We start from the raw sequence: 22,992 nt of genomic DNA on the forward strand, positions 1-22,992 counted from the left end.
ACGGAGGATGCGGAGCACCAAATCTGGATTTCCAGCAGGATGGAGGCAGCCGTGCCCGGCCACGGAGCCTTCAAAGCCGAGCAAGTGACCCAGGTTTTCCCAAATCTTGGATGGAAGTGTTTTTTTTTTTTTTTTTAATGTGCTCTGAGTGGAAGCTCCTTCCCCCCTCTCACCCAGGCGTGACCCACGCAGCCAACGCGAGCCCCACCGCAAGCCGAGCCCCGCGTCCCCGTCTAGCAGCTGGTAAAAAATGCATCACCTAAAAATATCTTTTTCAAGAGGTGATTTAAACCAGCCGAGTCTCTCGGCAAAGAGGAAATGGAGATGAGGAATATCTCAGGGCCGAGGAAGCCCCAGGGACCGTGCAGCCCAGCGAAAGAGCTCAGATCTCCAACCTACAAATCGGAGGTCTGCAGGGGGAGGCGTGCCGAGGGGTGTTTGCAGAGGGCTGCGCTTTCTCCTGGCCAAACCAGGCTGTGCAGGGCTGGCAAAAGATGCCAGCATCACTCGGCATCCCTCCTGCCCGGCCTCGGCCACGCTGCTCCTGCCGGGGACCAGCACCCAGCCGCGAGTCACCAGCAGCAGCCCTCAAGAGATGAAGATGAATGAGCAACGTTCAGCTAATGAGCTGGAGAGGGGGGATAATGATAGATGCCTCCTAATGAGGGATCGGTGCAGGGAAAGTTTTGAATAAAACCATTCACATTTATTAATTACGATGTTAATTATTGCCGTGGGGACTTGGATCTCTCCCCTCCTACCCCTTGCTATGTGCAGCCTTGGTGGGGCAAATCCTCCCCGGGCTGCACCTCCCCGGCTTGTCCTCCCCGAGCCTGTCCTGGCACCAAACCTCTCCTCTGGGCACAGGCTGCTCCTCTGCAGCTGGGAAAAACCTCGTTCCTCGAGAAGAAAAGCTTTGAGCAAGCCGGAGAGAAATTTTGGAGGTGTCAGAGGGAAGGAAAATGCTTTCAAACCTGGCTCTGTGCACATGCAAGTGCATGAAAAGCCATCAGGCAAACCCTGAATGTGAATTCCCCGACACCTCTGTGTGTGTGCAGAAGGCTTGCACACCCAGGTGAAGGATTAGAGAGTGCACACTTACAAAACCCAGGCTTTCAGAAGAAGGCACAAACCAGGCTCTGGAAGCCATGGGGGTAAACCTGTGCCTGCCTTCAGGATCATTTGTATTTGCATTTTACTTTCAGAGCTCTTGGGTTGTTTTTTTGTTTGTTTGTTTTGTGCAACCATCAGAGCCTATACATTAAAAAAAAATGGGGCTGTTTCAGTGCAAAACACCAAGATCCCTGCAACGCCGTGACTGCACAGGGTGGATTGAAAGACCGCCGATAGACCCCTGCAAGCCAGACCATGCCGGGCACATTTTTGCCGGTTTTATCACAGAATTTATCATTATTTCCAAACCCTGATGCTGTGCGGGGCCGGCCGGCGTGGCATCGTGCACTGACCGTTTTCCCTGTGCTGGAAGGAAGGCGAAAACTCTTTGGCAGTGATCCTGGCGATGCGCGCTTCCTCCTGGGCTTTCTGCGCCGCCGTCACGGCCGCCTCCGCCTTGGCCCGGGAGTGGGAGGTCCTGCAAGGCAACAGAGAGACAGGGATGTGTGAGAGGGGGGTCACGGCAGTGCCTGGGGGTTTCCCTGGTCCCCCCCCAGAGATCCCCACCAAAAAGGGTGATTTTGGTGGAGCTGTGCCCAGGGATGTCAGAGGTGTTGGCACATGTGGCCCCGTTGGGTGCTCAGCTCTGAACAGGGATTGCGGAGACTTTTAGTGGGGTTTTGGTGCCGTGGTTGCAAAAAGGGCCGTGTTAGGTGCATGGTGAAGCCTTTGGGCTGCAAAGCATCCACAAGCATCACTGTGGGCTTTCTGCAGCCCGGCACAAGGAGCCTGCCAAGAAAACCGCCCTGCATCACTCGGCCGAGCCTTAAACCAAACCTCTGCCTCTCTCCATGGTCTGAAGGTGAAGAAAGGGGTCAGAGCGAACACAGAGAAACCCAAAGGGCATCCAGCAAACCCCACAGGGCCGTGGTGGAGGAGCTACCCCAGGGAGCAGGATTTCTTTGGGAACAGGTGATGTTACCTCTATAACGTGTCGCTCCCGTCAGCCTTGGGGGTTGAATTTCTCAATTTCCAGCCAGCATTTTTTAACCCAAATGCTCACTTTCGGGTGAAAAAGACTGCCACCCCTGCCAGCACATATTGTGCGTAAAGCCAAGTGTGTAAATACAAGCAGGGATCTCCTCGCTGGGGGCGAGCGGCTGCCCCCTGCCCTCATCCATCCCCCCCAGACCCCCAGGTGCCCGTGTCTGATGGCTCCAATCTCGCCCCCCGCCCCTCAGCCCCGTTCCCGTGCTCATCCCCCGGAGCAGGTTTGTCCCTTCCCCTTCACTCAGCTCTCGAGGCACTTTAAAAAACTGCCTGTTCCTATCCGCCCCGGTGCAGGCAGCGTTATAAATAGCTCAGCTGATTTCTTTTCCCTCCAAAAGCAGGCCCTCCATCTCCTTTAATCATTTTTTTTTTTTTTTTTTTGCGTTCTGCTGCTCTCTGAATTCCCTCTAATTTTTCGACATCTGCTCGGAGAGGAGTGCCATTTCTGACAGGCTCCTATAAATGGAAAATGGGGCCAGCAACGTGCCTCGCGCCGCACCGCGCCGCACAAGCCGGGGACGTGCACGTCTGTGCCCTGCCGCTTCTTCAAACCCGGGCAGGATGCCATCAACCCCTGCCCCCAGAGCCACCCTGTCCCTTGTTTTTAAGTGCTGGCAAGTTGTTTTTGCTCCGGGAAGTGTTTTATGTATATAAATGGGCTGCTCTGCGGTGGCTGGGTATGCATACAGCCCCTTCTCACAGAGGTGCAGGTCTCCCCAACCAACGCAATGAAAAATTGGTTGAAAATGGTTCAAAACCTGGGCTGTGAGGGGACAGCCAGGGCATTTCCAGCTCTTCTCCATGCTCCTGCAGGGATGGAGGGGTGGAGGAGCATGTCACTGGCCCATCCCTTGGCAGATACACCAGATCAGCCCTTTGAGCTCTGAGCATCTGGAAGAGGGGGGATGCAAAGTGTTTGACATGGATGTGGTCAGTGCAAAAGGCTGGGGTGCCAGTCCCATCGATGAAACCACCTCAGAGCCAAGAGCAGTGCCAGCTGGGGCTTGAAATTTGGATGCTGGCTCTCTGAGGTTGCTACAGGGCCTGGCTTTTTCCGTGGGGGCTTCCCAGTGGTCTGGCTGTTGGCTCCTGATGTTCCCCCACCCGTCTCTGCCTCAGTTTTCTCCCCGGTCTGGGAGCTGTTGGGGAAGGGCCCGTCCCTCCCGTGCCACAGCACATTCTTACGGCAGGCTGCCCGTCCCCGCTGGCCTGCTCCAAAGGATTAATAACGTCTGGTGGTGTCTGGACCGAGCTCAGCAGGCAGGATTACACGCCGCCTCCCGAATCTCCTCCCTGGGGAGGCAGCTGGAGGCAGCGATCCGTCACTTCTTCCAGGCTGGAAGCAGCGCGTGCCGCCCGCGAGCAGACCTGGGGACAGGCGAGGCAGGAGGGCACACTGGAAGAGCACACAAGGAGCATCCTCACCACACTCCCCTCTCCTGGACCTGGGGATTCCCATTTCTCCACCAAAATGGGCCAAAAAATCCATCCCTTTGGGGAAGACGCATATCCATCTCCGGAAAACTCACTCTGGTGACTTCATCTCCATGGATCAGCCCAGGACGAGCAGCAGTTTGGGGGTTCAGCCCAGGCAGAGTTAAACCCAACCCCCTGAATTAAACCATCCCCGATCTGAGATGCTCTCAATGCCCACAAAGCTGATACAACTTGGAGCACGGCGCAGAGGCGCAGGCAGGCTTAATTGTTTGTAATGCTCTCTAAGATGCTTGCAGGAGAGGCGCCGTTGGAGTGAAAAGCAGAATTATGATGATCTATACATTGCATAATAAAATACATAAGTATTCCCAAATAAATGCAAGTAATCCAGTTAGTGCTCGCATGACTTTGTCACATACTAAATTTAACAGCTGTCTCCTTTCTATATGCCTGCTGCTCATGGCGTGCACTAAATCTTAATTCCCCAGCTAATTGCTTGACTTTCTTTCGGTGTAAAGCGGGTCTTTCTCCACGGCACACAGAGAGCCCTGATCTACTCGCGCTTCGCTGTCACAAACGAGGATTTCTGTGGGATTTTGGCCAAGTCTGAAACTGGACAGCGGGTCAGAGGAGCTAAATCCTAGAACGCAGGGTCAAAATGAGGCTGAAGCTGTCCATTTTTTTACCTAAGGTGTCTCCAATCCTGTAGGGAGCCCCCTGGACAAGTGCTGTTGTTGTCTGTGGGGACACGGTGCCCCTTGTGCCCCGTTTTAGCTGTCTGAAAGTCGTGCTGGAAGATGCTCTACTGGGTTTCCTCCACCATCCATAGGGCAGCACCCAAATCATGCACACAAAGACAAAGGGACTTCTGAGGATGGCTACAACCCCTAAACCCCATTTCAGCACGCCAACTGACCCATACTGGAGGCATTTTGGTGAGGACGGGGCTGGGAAGAGCAAGAGGGGCGATGCTGGAGGTGGTTTGTAGCTACCAAACCCGCGGGGCCGTTCGGTCCACGGCTGGTTTGGGCAATTTTCCTTCGTCCTTTTGTGCCAAGCTGACTCACTGTGCCACGAGGACGGCCGGGCGAGTGGTCAAACTGGCAGCAGGAACTGGCAGAAGGCAGGGGGAAACCGCAACCGCGGAGATTTCTGCAAACCTTTGCAGATCTCCTGCGATTCGGCCAGAAGCGACAGGGGAAGGGATAAGACCTGCGAGCGGCTCGTAATGCCAAGTTTATCAGCTCCGGCTAATCTATACGAGGCTGGAATAAAGTGATCGGAAAGGAAGGAGCTGGCTTTTCAGGAATGCCAGCCGGGCTTTGCGTGCACAAAGGGCTTTTGCTGCAAAACCGATGGCACCGTTTGTGGCCCCCAGCAGTTTCAGGAGGAAAACCCAGTAAAATCGAGACCAGGCGAGGCTTGAGTGGGGTCAGGGCTAACAGAGTGCTTTGGTAGGAGAACAAACGGTTACAACGCTTAAAAAATTAGGCTGGAAATTAGAGCAAGTTTGTGGACCATCGGGAATATTTCTGGAATGGAGTCGGGTCTGGTGAAGTGGTAAAGGTGATGCCTATAATTGCAGGGTAGTGGTGACCTGGTGTCACAAGAAGGGTGAGCTGACAAGAGGCTCGTCCTCCTTGCTCCTTTTTCTCATGTTCTTAATGAAAACCAGGCTTTTTATTTTTTTTCCCGAGAAAAATAAGTAACAGACTTTTCGAGAAAATGTATGTCCTGGGCCAAAGGCAATTGAGTGCTGGAAGCAGGGGGAAATTTGCATTATTTATGGTTTAAATGTGAAAAAAGAAAAAAAAAAAAAAAAGCATGATACAGGCAACATTTCTGGACAAGGAGATCTGATTCCCAAAATTCATGTGGCAGCTCTAGCTGGGGGATTTCCATTCCGCAAGCGAAGGTGTCCCCTGCTCAGTGGGATTTGGGCTTGCCAGGGAATTACAAAACTGCTGCTCTCCTGCGCCTGCTTGCCGGGATCCTGCTGTGGGGATGGAGATCCCCAGCTCTCCCCCATCCCATACTGGGAACTACTGGAGACCCCTAAGTGCCTTGGCTTTTCCCCCTTGTTTTGCATTTGCTTGGCTCAGGTGGAGGGGCAGACAGCCCGAGCTAAGCGTCCAGCCCTTAGAAATGGAGGAAGGAAGCCGAAACCAAGCTCCCTCGGGACACAAAGCTCTGCAAGAAATTCCCCCGTGGCAGAAATCTCAATTTCACTGCGTGCGAGGGAGCCCAGCTCCCATCGGCGTCCCCTCCGCAGCCCCTCCGCTGCCTGGCTCTCCAGCACAGCTTTGTCGCAACATCCGACGGTGCAGTGATCAGCTGAATGGAATGATTAATTAAAACATGATTGAAATGGCTCTCGAAGCCTTCTTCTGTGCAGCTTTCTCTTTTAACAAGACCTCCCCGTGCAATGCAAAAAGGAGCAAACCCTGCCTTCTGTGTTTTTGGGGAAAAATAGCCTGCACGTCCAGGCGCACGGAGACGGGCACCCAAATTATTATTGCTATGGGTAACAGAAGCCAAGAAACGGGCTGAGTTTGGCTCTGGCACCCAGGGGTGGCAGGACAGCCCGGATCCTGCACCCATCACTGCAAATCCCCTCACATGCCCTCTTTGGTGATGTGCCAGGGGTCCTGGTCCTCACTGGGGACACAATCTGGGGACCCTGCAGAGCAGCACCGCTCACCTGTCAGCATCCTCAGTGAGGATGGAGTTAAGCACCCGCTGAGCTCATCCCGGGACACAACAAACGGCCTCGAGTTCTCCTAAGGGGCCGGCCTGGCTCCATTGAATTCACTTTGTCTCTCAGGTCAATATGTAATCAGGCTTTTTTTTTTTTTTTTTTTTTCCCTCTAAATGCATCTTTATCTTCCTACAGGAGGCATGTTTTCTCCCTCCGTTACAGAGGGTCATGTATTTTTCAAATGGCAAAATCCAATTAACACACGCTAGCCGCAAGAAAATACTTCAGGAAAAAATTCAGTGAGAGCATTCCTCCGGGCATTGAAGTCTCGGGGCTTTGCTTGCCCCTCTGGCCCTGGTGACCACCTCTTTTTGGCACTCGGTGGCCGTGGTGGCCACAATGGGGTCGGCCACCCATGTGAAAAACCAGGCTCGTGTGAGCGCAATGCACGCAGCTGCGTTGACTTGGCCGGGGTTATTTTGCACTCCCACCAACACAGCTGGGAGCAGGATCTGGCCCTAATTGCAGCAAGCTTAGATGCACCGAGGGACATAAAGCAAAAGTCCCCGAGTGATCGAAGCTGGTAAGCAAACCCCAGAGCTGGGGGGAAGAGGGCGAGTGCTGGTGCGAGCCCCTGCCATGGCCACCCCATAGCACCCCCTGCGTGGGATCCATGGCTGCGACCAGCCCCGGGGCTGTCTCCAGCCCTGAGGTTTGGCTGCTTTTCCTGCTCTCCTCGGTGGGACAAACCGGGCCTGAATTATTAATAGCTGCTGCAGACTGTCTGGCTTCTACCTCTGCGGGAGCAGCGCTGATTTAGGGCAGAGCGCGGCCGCGCGATGCTGCTGGGGAGGGCTGCAGAGCCCGTCCTGCATCCCTCTGCCCCCGGGCTTCGGCTCAGCATCCTTCAACAGGCATGCCAGCCCGCAGCCAGCACCCTTCTGGCCCCAAAAGGCTTGCTCGATACCCGTGGTAGCTGCCACCCAGGGCTGGGCTCTGTCTAGACGCTTCCTTGGGGGAGTTGGGAGATGGCAGCAATTAACAACCTGTTTGTTATTTTCCCTATCTGCCGTTTATTGCCCTGATAAAACCCACTCTCAATTCCAGCTTGACTCTTTTCACGGCTCTCCTGGCTTGGTTGTTATTGCACTAGGCTTGCCTTGAGTGATTTGTGAAGGCAGTAATACAGTGCCGGCACTCAGGGGGTGGAATATTAGACACACCAATTAGCTATCTGTGCATAAATCCCCATTTACCTGCTTATCGCCAGCATATTTCCCTTGCCCGCTTCCTCCGTCTGCTTTTCCCTTTCCCACCCCTCCCCTCTTGCTGGAATCCCTAATCAAGAGGCAGAAAGCAGCTAATGTGACCTCTGACATGACGTAATGCAGCCAAAAACGTCTGCTCTGTGCAGCCAGACAGCGAGCAGGTGCCGTGCATAGCAAGGAGAGCGCCTGGCTGCCCTGCTCCACGGCCAGGCAGCCTGGATCCGTCCCCAGGATGGAGATTTGGGGTGAGGGAGCGAAGTGCTCCAGCCTGAGGGCTCTGAAAAGCTGCCCCGAAATCACATTTCAAGCGAAAAGTTCCAAAAAAAAAAAAATAAATCAAGCTGCTGAAGCCTGAAAAAATACTCGATGCAGCTGTTTGATGTTGCCCAAGAAATACAGCCCGATGTGGAAAATACCTTGGTCAAAAGCCCAGATCCGATCCTCCCTGTGGTTTGACACAGGGGATGTAGCGCCGCGTGGGGAAGCCGTTCCCACCCAGCATCGTGGGGAGCCCGTGCCCCAGCTTGGGGCTCTCCCAAATTCATGGGAATGGGGATGGGGCCAGCTCCCATTTAGCCTCTCGCTCCAGGCTCCCGCGCCAGTTCTCTTCTACCTTTGTGGTTTTGGAGCTTACGAATGGAGAGCGAATTCGCCGAGGCATCATCTGCCCATGCAGCGCCTGGGATCCTGAGCTGGGTCCTCCCCGGTGGGGACGAGAGCCCCTGAAGGCTGTAACACCACCTTCCTCTTGTGCTCTCCTTGCCATCCTCCCAGATTGGCCATGGGGATGCTTGTATTTATATTTTTATCCCTATCATTGCTCAACAAAATGTGCCCAGCACAACCAAACTGACCTAAAGGGGCTGGTGGATGATTTGGGTACCCAAAGGCAAACATGCCACCGCTGGCCAGGACGTTCTCCAGCATCCTCCCAGTGAAGGGGTGTGCAGAGCCAGGCAGACCCACGGATCTCCCTCCCTGTGGCTCTCCTTCCTTTTCACCTTTTGCCCCCTGGCAAGGGCAAAGCTGATGGGTCTTTCACACCGGAGCCGGTGCGCAAGCTGCCGCGAGACGTTATTTACAGCTCGTGAGATAATTAACATCTGGAGAGGGAGGCTCATCTCCTGCCATCTGTCACTTGTAATGAAGCTCCGGAGGATGCAGGTGAGTGATGCCAGGCAGCACCTGCCCGTCCCGGTGCTTCGGTCCCTGCCACGGAGCCGTGTGCTGGAGCTGGGCTTTGCCTCGCAGGAAGGACAGCAGCGACGATGACCACAGTCCCACTGCTGCCCCAGACCGACCGAGCAATGGAGAGAACAAACTCCAGCTCTGGGGATGGATTTTCCCATTTTCCTATAAATTGGGAACAGATGAGGTATCGCAGCGATGCTGGGAGCTTTGTTAGCTTCTGGAAAGTGATGGTTGGTGATGCAAAAGCTGCAGGAACCCACTTGGAGTGGAGCGTGGGAAGAGTTAGCTCCAAGAGAGGGAAAGAAATGGGCAGGGAGATGCTTCCTTCTTTCCAGCTGCTGTGGTTTGGATGGGGCAGGTTTCCATGTTTTTGCTGGATAATTGTCATGTACATAATGGAAAAGGCGACTGCCCATTTGGAGAGTGCGAGAGGAAATGGGAAACGCTGACGTCCCTCCCCATCCCCTGCGCTCGCCGGGCGCCAGCAGACAGCCCTCCTCGCACACGTCTCAAAGGCACGAACACGCCACAAACGCTCCTCCAACCCCGGGCAAAAAATAGCGCGTTACAAACGATCCTGCCACTTCCAGGCAGGAGGCAAAACAGTTTGGAAGAAATCTCTAACAACCTTTGGGGAAAAAAAAAAAAAAAAAAAAAAAAAAAGGAGAAGAAGAAGAAGAAAAAGCCCAAGAAAAAGCAAACGAAGGCACAAAATCTCCAAGGAACCTGGGCAGAGCTGGATGCTCTGCACACTGCAGATCTATACCGCCTGTACTAAGAGCAAAAACAGCACGGCAGAAAAGCCCTCCATCAATGCCGCATGCGGGTGGAGATTTTTAAATGCACAACAGGCCAAGTTACAGCTCCCACAGCAGCCGTAACTCAGCCTGCTTGGACACGTGAAGCCTTCGGTTTGGCTGTACACGCTGCTGCCTGGGATGGCTCCGGGCTGCATCCTGCGTCCCCATCGCATCGCCGTGTCTGACTTTATCCATCCACCTGGATTTACCGAGGGGAGGAGGGAAGGGGTTTGATGGGGATCACCCCCAGCCACTAATTGGGGCCGAGATTCTTGGGATGGGTGGAGGCTGGTGGGCAAAGCCTGGTTTGGTGAGACCCGGAGGATGCCTTTGCTTGGCAGGGCCTGCCCGTGCTGCAGGACCAAAGCTGGAGGGTTTGGTGAGCCATCAGCATCCAAAGCCATCGGGCTCCCCAAAACAGCCCGTTCCTCCCAAATTTCCACACGGACCTCCTCAGCTGGTGGCTGCCACGCGTGGGATGGCGTGGGGTGGAAATGTCAATGCCAGAGGTGCCAAACAGCACGGAGAGAAACTCAAACAGGGCGAAGGGAGCTGGGGGAGCCTCCTCCAGGCACAGCCTGGCCCTTTGGGAAGTGGAGGGATCTCTCCCTACAGCCGAGGGAGAACCACTAGGGATAAGAGAATTTGGGGAATTCCCCCAAAAACCTCCAGGTGAAGAAGATTACAGACAAGCAGGGCAGATCCACCAGTTTAATTTCAGTTTCATTTCGATGTCTAAAAAAGAATGAGTCAACCCGAATCCTGAAGCAAAACAACAGAACCACAGGGAAAAGTCTTTTTTCTTTCCCTAACCCTTCACCCCTTTCGTGTTTTGGCTGCAACGTTCTGGCAGTTTCACAAGTTTTGGTCACCTCAAGCAAAACAGACGTTTGGCAAACAAACTTCCCAGGCAATTATTTTACTTTTTTTTTTTTTTTTCCTGCTTTGGGAGCCACAGAAGCCTGAATGAGGAAGGGTAACTCCGATGGAGACGGGTGATCCGTGGCGTGCCGCTGGCCACACACACCTTTAACCCGCCAACACTCACCAGCACCACCACCATCCCCATTTCAGAACAAACTGGAAAAAAATAAAACTAGTCCAGAGCCAGCGAGGGACTTGCTTAACTGAGCTTAGTATTTTAGTTCCAGCACGGCCTGGAGCCAGGCCAGGGCATGGCCTCAGAGCGCTGACGGATGCTCTCCAGCTGTTGGAGGAGAAGTGTGAGATGTCCACCCTCACCCTCTGGGATTCCTCAGCCACCTCCAGCCCTGGATGGTGGCCCCCAGCCACTCCTTTCTGGGTGGTGGGACAAGGGACTAAGGGATGGGCTGGACGGTCCAGCCCTCTGGGTGATGGAAACCATCGTTTCTGCCAGCAGGGCTGCAAGGGATGCGCAGAAACCAAAAATCTGCACCTTGCTCCACGCAGCCGGGCACTGGATGATTCCCTGCCTCCTCCTGGAGCCAGGCACCAGCCACGGGCACAGCTCTTGGTGCCTTTTATCACGTTCAGCCTCACCAGGATGGAGCTGGGGGAAGGCAGAGCCAGCCCCGTGTGGGATGTGGCAGCGCCGTCTCCATCCCTGCTGCCACATCCAGCTCCTGCATCGCTGGCCGTGCGGGCAGGCACCATGCATGTTGTACCAGAGAACTGGAAACACAAAAAAATGCCAACCTGGAGCAAAAATGCTCCCCCCCTCAAAGAAAATAAATGCTTAATGCCATTCTGGAAGGCACCGAGTGGGGACAAGGACTGGGGTTCAAAGCCCTGCTGGTCGGAGCCCCGTGCAGTGTGAGTGCTGCTGGCTGCAGCCCCAAGGGCTGTGGGAGAAAAAAAAAAATACATCTTCTGCGTTGCCACAGCAACGAGCAGCTCCTGCCTGCCTCAAACTTCAGAGCCCACCCAGAAGATGCTTTCCTCACCTCCGCTTCCCTGCTGCCCGCACGGGTTCCTCCTCCCTGGTGCCTGGGCAGAGGCTGGGAGCCCACAGAGGAGCTGCGCCCCCCAAAAACCCCACTCCTCCCGAGGCGCCTCGAAGCCTGCCTGCTCCTGGCTTTGCTCCACGGATGCGGGTGCTGTGTGTCCCAAGCATCCTGCAGCATCCCCTGGATGGGATGCAGCCTCTCCAGCAGGAATCCTTTCCAGTTCCCGAAGTCCAGCGTGCTCCGGGGATGGCAGGCAGCCCCAGGTTTGCAGGTCTGAGGCAGAGCCCGTGAAAATTTCCACTTAAGCAACCAGCAGCACAACAGGGAAAGGATTTCAGAGCCCGGCTCTGCCAGGAGAGAATCTGGGTTTTTAATTATTTATGCTTCACCTCCGTGCTATGGTGATGAGAGAGACAGAGCAGACAGACAGATAGCAGGGAGCAGGCTGCAGCCTCCTTCCCCAGAGAAGCCATTTGTAGGATTCGGGTGAGCTGGAGGGCTGCAGACCCCTGCCCAAATCCTGCTCTGCTCCTCTCCCCTTGGGAAAGGGCCTCCATGGGGTGGAGCACCCACAGGAGCTGTGTGGGGGCACGGATGGGACGAGGTCGATCTGGGCTGTGGCTGCAGTGAGGGTCACGTCCCTGGAAGGGGCAGCGGAGGTGGGGTGGAGGCGAAGCCAAAACCACAGCAGAGCGCGGGGCACGGCCGTGTCACTGCTGCGAGGGGATTTTAGGGTGCTCAGCACCCCGAAGAATCGGGACCTTCCTTAGTCACAACTTTAAAGGGATAATCAGTCGGATCCAGGGGTTAAATCTCCCCGGGATTTTCAGGGGGGAATTCGCTTAGCAGGGTACGCGGTCAAATCCTTTAATTTCCTGGATTAGGAAGCCAGGACAGCTTGTCATTTGTCCTGCACAGAGGAGGTGACAGAAACCCCATTGTTCAAGGCTTTCCAAACTCTCTGCAAGAGCACCAAGGGACCAAGAGCCCCCATCTCCAAATCTCTGGTTTTGGCAGAGCGATGCTCAACAACACCAAGGAAAACATCCCGTATTTTTACCCAGCTCTGCATTTTCATCTCAGTTGTGCTCTCGATGCTGCTTTTGCCTCTCTCCAGAGAGGGGAAGGAAAGGAAGACCGGGGGGGACGGGCGCACGGAGATTTTGGGGTGGTTGCTGCAGGGAAGGAGGTGGGTGGGAAGCTGGGGCGGGAGCAGCGCAGCCGGCAGGAGCGCATGCCAGGGAACCGAAAATGGGAGCTGGGAGAGGAAAAAAAGCAAGGCGGCCTCTCACGAGATGGGAAAGCAGCACCAGGGCTTGGTGCAGCACAGGGACCCCAAACCTTCCCCTAAAAGCCTGGGTGCGCAGCATCAGCGGGGTGATGGTGGGGTGATGCTACATCAGCACCCCGCGCTCGGGCCCTGCTGCAGGTTTCTGTCTGCCCCCGCCAGCTACCGGGGTGAGGATGAGGAGGGAGGAAGGCGACGGGGCTGCGAGCCAGGCAGCTGCGCAGGCTGGGGGAGGATTCCTCCCTTCCCTCCTGAAGATCGCGGAGAACAGCAACGCTGCAGTTTCTGCTCGTTGAATAGGCAAAGCAGCAGGAAGGAAAAGCAGAGGATGGGTTTCTTTATTTTTTTTTTTTCCTTGTTGCTGGCTTTTTCTTTCTTTTTTTTTTTTTTTTTTCCCCCCTCTTATGAAGGGCTGCTTCACCTGTCACACCTATGGGGTGGCAGCACCCTGCTCCCCCCCCATCAGCACCAAGAGGCCTCACCATCCTCCCCTTCTCCTCCTTCCCCCATCCCGAGCTGTAGGATGCTCCTGCCTGCCCCACGCTGCCCCACGAGCTCCTGCCTGCCCCTAACACGCTGCTGGGGAGGCTGAAACCCCCCTGCACTGGGCTGGTTCTGCCCCGCAGCTCAGCCCAGCTAAGCTGGTAAAAGTCCTGGATTAGAAACCGGGCAGATGATCCGGGCTGCTGCGCCTGGACGAGGAGGAGGAGGAGGAAGATGAGGAGGAGGCAGACACCAATTTGGGCTCCCCAAAGCTGCCCCCCGCCTCCTGCCCTGCTCCTTGGGGATGCTGGCCGCACATTTGTCCTGGCCCCTTTCCATCTGGTCCCACTGTAAAGGCACCAGCACATCCATCTCTCCCATCCCAGGGTGTTTCCTTCCTCCTGCATCCCCCAAGCCCCTCTCCTGCTCCCCCCAGGCTATCGCAGCCCCTGCAGGGCCTGTGGCTGACCCGCTGGGCTCCTTGTCACCACTCTGCCCACGTTACTGGGCGAAACTGGGAGCGATTAGAGGGCAGCTGGCAAAACCCACAGCCAGCTGCTCTGCTGGACTCACAGAAGGACCCTGCTGAGTTGTTTTTTTTTTTTAAATGGGATTACTTTGCAGAGCATTGCTCGCCCCAAAGGCACCCAACTTTCCATCCCGCCCATGTCCCCGTGCAGCATCCCTCTGCCCAGGCAGCGCGGTGGCAGCTGGGGACACGCAGGGCCAGCCCTGCACGAGCGTGCCAGCTAGTCCTGACTTCTGACACGGCCACAAAAGGGCTTAACGCCCTAAGTCCTGTCTGAGCAGGAAGTTATTACATCGGCGTTGCAGGAGGACTTATTTCAACACTCACGCTGCGGCCAGCAGGGCCCGCACGAGCCGGAATTGGGAGGGACGGGATGCTCCGGGAAGCTCCAGGGCTCCTCTGTTCCTCGAATGCCCTGGTCCCGAGGTGGGAATTGTGCTCGCTGTGAGTCAGAGGTACCCGTGTGGTCCTGGCTGACAGCGGGAGGAACAGCAGCTGATCCTGATCCTGATCCTGATCACTGCCACTCGTGCTCGCCCCGCTCTGCGTGACACAGGGGTTGTTTGGGGCAGAGGAAGCGAAAACCCAGCCTGCTGCGAAGGGATTTACCCCTGCTTCGGCTGCTCTCAGCCTCCAAAACATTCCCTCTGTGCTTTTCTCCCTGTCATGATGTCCTCAAGGAAAGGATGGAGATAAGGGATGGAGGGTTCACGCTGTCCTGGTGGCTACCACAAGATGCCACCGGTGACCCCATCGGTCCCAAATAAATGGGTGGTGGTGATGTCCTCTCCCAGGCAGCCCCTTCCCACAACTGCCCCCCGTTTCAGCTGCTGGCTCATCCCCAATATCCCACCTGGAGGAAGGGGACACACAACCCTTGGGGGGGGACGCAGCGCTCCCCTTACCCCACACCCCTCATCCTCCCCGGCTCCATCCGCAACGAAAACCCCGCCGGCGGCACGAGGGGGGGAGACGGATGCAGGCGCCCCGCGGCCACCCCCCACAGCAGCAGAAACCTGAAATCAAAGGCAGCCAAGTACAATCACAACGCTGCAGGCACAGGCCTGGGAGAGCATTAAGCAGCATTATGCTGGCTCGGCATACTGCTGGTAGTGGCATTACCGCAACTCAGAGTCTTTGGGACCCGAACTGCAGAGTCTGTTCTTTGCTGTGGCTTCTGCCTGGGCTGCGTTTCCATTTGCTGAAGGAAAATACCTGCTCGGCTCAAACACAACCTCTTGCACTTTGCTGTTCAGCTCTCCAGGGCTTTTCTTGCCTTCCTGCTTCCCTTTGTGTGCCAGGCGGGGAGGGCGGCTGCACCCCCACCGCAGCATCCTGAAGGAGCTTCAAAACGTGTTCCTTTACACAGCCTTGCTGCCAAGTCATCTTTATTCACCTTCCTTCCTTCCTTCCTTCCTTCCTTCCTTCCTTCCTTCCTTCTTTCCTTCCTTCCTTCCTTCCTTCCTTCCTTCCTTCCTTCCTTCCTTCCTTCCTTCCTTCCTTCCTTTCCTTCCTTCCCTTTCTCTCTCTCTCTCTTTTTTTCTTCTCTCCAGTTTCTCTTCCAGAAGTTAAATGACACCATGCTAATTTGCAGCCTGGTTCCTCCTGAGAATATCGAGCTTAATTATATTTTTCTCATCGTCGGTGAATGGCTCGGCTATAATTACGCCTGGAAGCGCGTTACTTAGGACTAACCCAAAAGCCGCATCCCCTCCGGGGTGCAAGGGACCGGCAGCTCACGACGGGCCCCATGAACCCTGTGCTGAGAGCAGAGCTGAGAGCAGCTCAAACGCCATCATCACACCCATAGCATCACCAATGGCCCTTCCATCCATGATCCCAAAACCCTGACCCGTGAGAGCAGACAGACCCGTTGCCTTGTATTAAAACCCCTGAAGTCCTCTGTGGCCACGTGTATCCATCCTTGCCCAGCAGCTGTGCCAAAAATCAAGGCACTTATCCTGGCTGGGTATTATTATTATTATTTCCAGTGCCTAGGGACAATTTAGGTATCACTATTATTGCTACTGAGATGGGATCTGGTGTCTTCAGTGCATCCTTCCCCTTCCAGGTGGGCTCTTGCCTCGTGAGCTGGGAACGCAGCACCCCGCAGCACGTTCATTTTAAACAGGGAAAAACCAGGCTCCTTCCCAATCTGTCTCTAAAAACTGGTGGTTAATACCAGTATTTGTTTTTCAGGCCTGATCTGCGGCTCTTCTCACCCATTTGTTTTACAGGAACTATTTCAGCGAGCGGGCGATGTAAGAGGAGAGAAAATATTCTTTCATTTTAATTGCACTGAAGGAAATTTAGGAGAATCACCCACCGAACCTAAAGACTACTCCTTAAATGAGCTTACTTTCTGTGCCATAGATAGCATTGTGCTTTGTTCAGAATAAAACAACTTCCAGAATCCAATTTACTTGTCTTCAGTACACTGTGTTTTTAGCCTACTTTCCTCAGGAAATGGGGCTTACTTATGTGATTGTGCTGTTTATATATCTATATGCCATCACTCCCACACTAATAACTTTTGAACGTGTTGGCCAATTCCAACCAAATTTGACAGAGCAGCAGAGTTTTCAAAAATACTGAATTCTTACAAATTTAATGAAATACGTGGGTGGGCACATATTTTCCCCCACCAAGGGAAAGGCTGCACAGTGAACTCAGCCATATTATTAGACAGAAGAGAATACACACACACAGGGCTGCCATAAACCCCCCGGTGGCTGGTAAGCCAGGGCTCTTGTTGGTCTCAGATGTGGGACATTGCACCTGTGAGCCCCAAAGCATGAAACGAGCATCAGGATTCCTCTGTCGATGCCTCTACTGCCTATTTTTTTTTTGCACTTGTCTCAACTCGGACGATGCAGCTTGGTGTGGGCACTGCAGGAGAGTGTTAAGCTTTAAAATTAGTCATATTAATTATGTGAAGGCCTTGAGAGCTGGTTGTAGGTTTGTAAAACCTTGCTGTCTTCTGCTTCTGAGTGCTGGGATGCAGCCGAGAGACTGTCCATGCAAAAAAAAATATTAAAAATAAAATAAAATAAAATAAAATAAAATAAAATAAAATAAAATAAAATAAAATAAACAATGGGGAAGAACTTGAACTGAAAGGCTGTGGGTTGCAGACACTCTCCCCACTTTCCATTTCAAGGTCCTTGGGCATCTCCTTTGCAAACACATGAGTATCCCAGACCTTGGAGCTGATCCTGCACCGTCCCCCTGTCTCCAGCACACCCTACACCCTGCAGCACTGCCTGAACGTAGCCCAACAGCTTCGCTCTCTGCTGCTGAGTGCTGGGGCTTCAACGTAAGCCATGAACACAGACAGCAAAACCTCCCGGGACGGGTGTCACCCGCGGATGCTCGTCCAGCTAATGCACAGCGTGCGTCACGTTGGAGCCTGGCTGTCCCCAGCTCGCCCAGCGAGGGCTGCACTGCTCTGAGGATCGATACGGGGCTTTTCAGCACACCACCAGCAGCCCTCGTGCACCAGAGGCAAGGTCTGTGCCGTGAAAAGAGCAAATCCTGGCATGGCTGAGCTGTCTCCCTTCCCTGTGTGCCTATTCCAGGGTTGGACGGAGAGGAGCAGGGCTGCAGGATGCGCAGGGCAGGATGCTCACGAGCATCTGCTGGCAGCAGCCCTTGGGGCGATGCTAAACTTGGGCTGCTTCTCTAGCACTCGGTCTCTGCTGGAGCATCCTCGAAGCATTGTGCTCCCATTCATTTATTTCTTTGCATCTTCATTGATGATTAAATACCATTTTTATTTTTTTTGTTTGTTTTCCCTGTGCACGCCCATGGCCACAGCTGCATCCTCCCTGTCTGCTACAGGGGCACAAGGTATTTGTGCCGTGGCATTGCTGTCAGATTTGATTTTTTTTTTCCCCTTCTCCTCCTCTTTCATAATTAGGAGGTGGAACATTATATGCCAGGAGCTCATTAAAGCATTTCCAGTGCAGGGGGGTCACGTCCCTTCCAGCTCCTGCTCCTGTGGCTTTCCAGGACCGGTACCGCCTGGGGACGGTGGATGCTCAGGGTCTCAGAGCCTGCATCCCACAGCACATTAGAGCTCCTCATTTCCAGGGTGTACAGAGGTGTTTGCATCCCCGGATCACATGGAAATATCTGCTCTTTCTGCTGCTCTGCAGTCTGTTTCCTACCTGGCATTCTAGTGAGGTTTTTTTGGGTGTTTTTTTTTTTTTTTTTTAAAAGCTTTGACAACAATTTGGTACAACATCAGCTAGAAAACATCATCAAGCCAAAATATCCTCCCAGAGCAGGCCTGGGAGTCTCATTCACATTGCAGATCAGTCATCAGCAGACATGCTGATAAAGATTTCAAGTGTGACTCTGAATACAAATGATCCAGACCCAACAATTAATCCAGCACAGGAGGCTGAGGAGCTGCCTGAGTTTTTCCCCAGCCCCATCCCCTTTTCCCCAACCACATAGCGCTTGCTCAGAAAGCAAAAGGAAAAGGCCTTGCTTTAACAAACCATCCCCAAAAAGTGATGCAAAGGGCCCTGATCTCAGCAAAAAAGCCTGTCCTTTTTGGCTCACCTCTCTTCTGGTTACTCACTGCAGGTCACCAAGCTCCAGGCACGGTTTGGGAGCCAGGCACTTGAGTTGGATCCTATTTCAACTGAAATTAGACATCACCCTATTTTTTTTTCCCTCTTCTGATGGTTTTCAGCTGGATCTGGTAGGGTACTGGGGTACTGGGCGGCTTCCTGGGGGTTGTAGGGATTGTCGGGGCATTCGGACCTGCTGCTTTCTAGCAGAACATCCTCCCCAAGCATCAGCTGCAGCCAGCAATTTGACTGCTTTCCCACCCAAAACCCCTTTCAGGAACAGAAATGGCAGGGAATCCTCTCGGTGCAGGACTTGGGGTGGTTTCTTTGGGCTGTGTCAGACAAAGGCTATGGGGAAACAGCATCACAGGAGCTTTTCTGCCTAGGGCATCGTCCTGCCTATTAAAGAGGCTAGGGAATAATGGGTAAATAACCCAGCACATCACAAGTGACCACATGTGCCACAGGGTGACCCCAAAGTGCCATCCCACCACGCCACAGCCACCCTGACGCACAGCCCCCAGCGCACGCACTGCTCTGGGCGCCCCACCATTGCCTTGCCAGCTGTTTTGGGAGGGTTGTGCACCCGCAGCCTGCTTGAGATGAGCAGGAGGGATGCTTCACCCCATTTTAAGCAACACCCACCAGGTCCAGGCAAAGTATGTATGGCTCCAAGAAGCAGCCCAACAGCACGGTCCACATCGCACCGACCACCAGCAGACCCCCACCACAACACCTGTGTGCCTCCAGCAGCTCCCACCAAACATCCCCCGAGCACCTCCAACACACCACGCCTCCCCAAAAGCCGCAGCCATCGGGACCCAGCTGCCACCTTACCTGGAGGCCGCGATCTCCGCTTTCTGCTTGGCGATGGTGGCCGCCCGCTCGGCCGCCTCCACGGCCCGATCCACCTTCTCGCGGATCTTGCTGGCCCGCAGCGGGATGAGGTTCTTCCTCTTGCCGCTGACCAGGACGTTCTGCTTGTACTTGCCCTCCTCCTTGGTGCCGTCGGGGAAGGTCATGCAGCCGTAGCCGTGGCGCTTGTTGTTGGCCCACTCGCCCTCGTACTTCAGCCCGTCCGAGCGCTGGCTCACCCCGAAGCCCGACCGCTTGTCGTTCTTCCACTCGCCCACGTAGATCTCGGTGGTGGTGGCGTCGATGTCGTCCTCGATGACGGAGAGCTCGGCCTCCCCTTCGCCCAGGCTGATGGTGGAGTTGATGTCGCTGGCGGTGGAGCTGACCGTGCTCATCCCGGCCTCGCTCCGGAACGAGCTCTGCTTGCTCCGCTGGCTGGCCAAGGAGCTCTTGGACTCGGACTTACGGAGCTTGAGCCCGCTCAGCAGCGACCGTCGGAAGATGCCCTTCTTCTTGCTCTTGAGGATCTCGGCGTCGCTGTGGGCCATGAGGACGAAGCCGCCCCGGGACACGGCGGGGCTGCCGGCCACCGCCGGCGAGGAGTCGGGGTGCAGCGCCGTGCCGTTGGTGTGCTCGCTGCGCAGGGAGTTGATGGACGTCCTCAGGGGTGACCTGATGACCGCAGCCATGCCGTAGGGAACGCTCTGCCGGACGCCGTACCCCTGGCGCATCCCTCCGACCCACTGGCCCTGGTATGTCCCTGTGGAGAGGAGGCGAAAGGAAAGAGGGGGTTCATGGCGAGGCATCCTGAGGGTTGGTAGCAGCATCAACCCCCCAATATCCCCCCAAAACCCATTATTATTGGGAGAATTTGGAGTCCCAACAGCAAAGTGCAGCACTAGAACCCACCCCATCACCGTGGTTGTAATGTCACATTGCAAGAGGGGAAAAGAAACTCAGGGTGGGTCTGTAGCACACACTACAGCTGCAGCACAGGGATGTTAGGAACCAGCCAGGGCACCGGGGCACACGGAGCCTTCCCTAAAGGGCCTGCCCCTTAGATCCAGCCTGAATTTGTAAAGGGATCAGGCAGGGAGATGGGAATTGTAACCAGGAGCAGAGTCCAGCCCCGTCGGCTGCCAGCAGTGATCCGAGTGGATGGCATATTACCGTGCGTTTATTTATACACACAGCGCCTTTCAGCCAGCGTGTAGCAGGAGGGAGCGGCTCTATAGAAATAAAGGCCTCACGGGGAGACATCCATGTGGTTATTATCCTCAGAAACGTGCCCCTGCTTGAACTCCTCCATTTGCGTGGGCACTCGCTGAGTTACTTAACCGGCAGTTAGCGGGCTGGGACGCACGCAGCTCCTCGCCGCGACGCCGCTGCTCCGGCGTGCCGAGGGCTGTGCCTGCCCCAGAGCAACTGTACTGGAAAACGGGGCCAGAAGAAACCAGTCCGGGTGGGAAAACACGACCCGGGAGCCATCCCTGCCCTGACCACCGAAATGCGTGGTGGTAATCAGCTCTCCCTGCCCTGGGTTTATAATCCCTTCCCATCCCGCAGCACGGCAATTGGCACGCTTTGTCATTTTATCTCGGGCAGTTGAACTGTGGAGCTCGTTTGTATTCTTAGGTCAGCTTAATCTTTCGGGGGCTGTCTCATGATGCGGTGATGCACCGCCTGGCTGAGCCCTCGCAGGGAGGATTTCAAGCCCCAGGCAGGCTCCTTGCCTGGCCCGTGCTTCTGAGCCCAGCCCGGGGCGATGCTGGAGCAGGGCTGGAAGCTGCCAGCACCACGCAGTGTCAGGGCAAGGGAGTCTTAAACAGTCTTAAAATAGTGAACCTCGTGTGAATCAGACCGAGACGGCCCTGATAAAAACAGCCCAGCAGATCACCTCCGGCTCAGTCCGATAGTGACTTTCCAGCCCTTCTCCGCACGGGATGATCTTTGCCCTTAGCAATCAGCACCCATCAGATCCACCTGAGCTGTCTCTTCTGGCAGCAAAAATATTGTTCCCTGAGACATCCCCGCCTTGCTGCAGCGATTTCCCTCCCAGCAATTTCCAACAGCCCAGCAGAAAGGTTTAATAAAACGGGCAGTGCTGGCTGTCCACATTGCCAGCCTGGAGAAACCCACTGCAAGGAGCGATCCCAGCACTGGAGCCGGGGCATCCCGATGCTCCTTTTAATTCCTCACCCTGATCTTACCCCAAGGCTCCCTTAGCAGGGGTTATCACTCACCACTGCTTGCCATTTCCAACAAAATGGGAATTTTCACCATCCTTCTGTGTGTTTAAATGCGTTTCACTCTCAATTTATACATGGGGAGAGGTGGAAAGAGATGAGGGCTGCTGTTTTCCCCAGTGCTGACTGTGGTTTCCAGGGCCCCGTGGTGAGCTGGCCCCAACGACCAGCACCCAGAGGCTCAGGCACCCACTCCTGGTGCTCTGATATTATCCCTGCCTACCCCCAGAAATGCTGGCTCCAAGCAAAGACTGCCCTGGAGAAGGGAGGCAGGGCCAGGCAGGCAGGATTTACTGAGGGTTTATAGGATTAGTGCTGGGGAGGGAGCAGTTGGGATTACGGCGGCACTGGCAGGGCAGGGCGAGGAGCGGGGTGCTTGGCCATGGGGAGAAGGATGGGGGACAGACAGCGGGACGGACAGCAGAGAGCACAGTGGGGATGCTGGGCATGTCCTCGGGTTGGGATTGAGCCTGTGGGTAAGGGGGCAGCGAGAAAAAGCCCTGCTTGGGGTCTGTCGGAGCTGCCCTCACCAAATCCTGCCCCAGTTTTCCTCGGTGACCCCCTGGCCCTGCTCCCCAGCCCCAGGCAGGCCCTGGGACCCCTCCACCTCCGGGCAAATCCCCAGCTGGGGAACCAGAGGAAAAGGAGGCATCGTAAAACAGGCAAGGCCCCGTGCTGCAAAGCAGAGGCAGCGGCAGGGAGCAGAACAAAGCCGGCTCGGAGCAGGCGTGACAGCGCGGCGCAGCTGGAGCAGAGGCAGCAAATTGGTCCCAGCAGGTCCCAGCTGCAGCGAGTGCCTGCGTGCCTCCCCAGCAAGGCCGAGGTGCCCGGGGAAGCTGTCGTCTTTGCACGGCCTCACAACCTACTCCGAGGATTGCACGGCTGCCAGCAGCAAGTGCTGCAGCTGCTTGGCAAGGGGGAGTTTTCTAAGCACAAGATGTGAGGAGAGCCACCACATCCTTCTCCTGGCCACGAAGCAGGTCCCCGCGGAGTGTTCCCAAGCCCCAGATTTTGTTTCTGTGGCTGTTGTTGCTCTCCTGAGCACTTCCCCAGCTCACCTCCCCAGCACCCCTCAGGACATCTGGCCACCTCCATGGGCAGCGCCAGTTGAAGGTGCTTCCTTCCCAGGAGCTGAGTTCTTGGAGTTCCCCCCTTCCTCCCTCACCCATCAGCACTCCTTCCTTCATCTGACTTCGTTACCTTTATCAAACCCCTAAATAGCCCAGGATTTGGCCACGAGTGCTGGAAGCACTCCGAGCCATCTGATCTGCATTGCTAAGCACCGTCACCTCCTCCCCTTGCACTGCTCGGCTTAACCTCTGCCCTCTCACATTTGCAGATCTGTGCACAAAGCCTGATCTCGCAAGGAGCCCGGAGACTCATTCTCCCTGTAGAGGAAACAGGATTTTATGGCTCTCCACACCCCACGACGGACAGGCTGTGGCTGTTTCAGAGCCAGGGAGCTGCAAAGTGAAGTGGGGCTGCAATGGGGAAAGTGCTGCATCCCCAGGGCTGGGTGCAAGGCG

General features: G+C 55.2%; 1 protein-coding gene across 1 annotated transcript in view; it reads right to left on the reverse strand.

The window, feature by feature from the left end:
• The window catches only part of JPH3 (junctophilin 3), a 46,059-nt gene that overhangs the window by 12,151 nt on the left and 10,916 nt on the right, over positions 1 to 22,992 (reverse strand). Inside the window, exons 2-3 of the mRNA XM_084533366.1 lie at positions 19,203 to 19,980; positions 1,467 to 1,591 (exon numbers count right to left, since the gene is read on the reverse strand). Coding sequence (XP_084389492.1) covers positions 1,467 to 1,591; positions 19,203 to 19,980 — 903 coding nt within the window. The remainder of the gene's footprint in view (positions 1 to 1,466; positions 1,592 to 19,202; positions 19,981 to 22,992) is intronic.

This window comes from Aythya ferina (assembly GCF_964211825.1).
Source record: "Aythya ferina genome assembly, chromosome: 12".
Classification (NCBI taxonomy): Eukaryota; Metazoa; Chordata; class Aves; order Anseriformes; family Anatidae; genus Aythya; species Aythya ferina.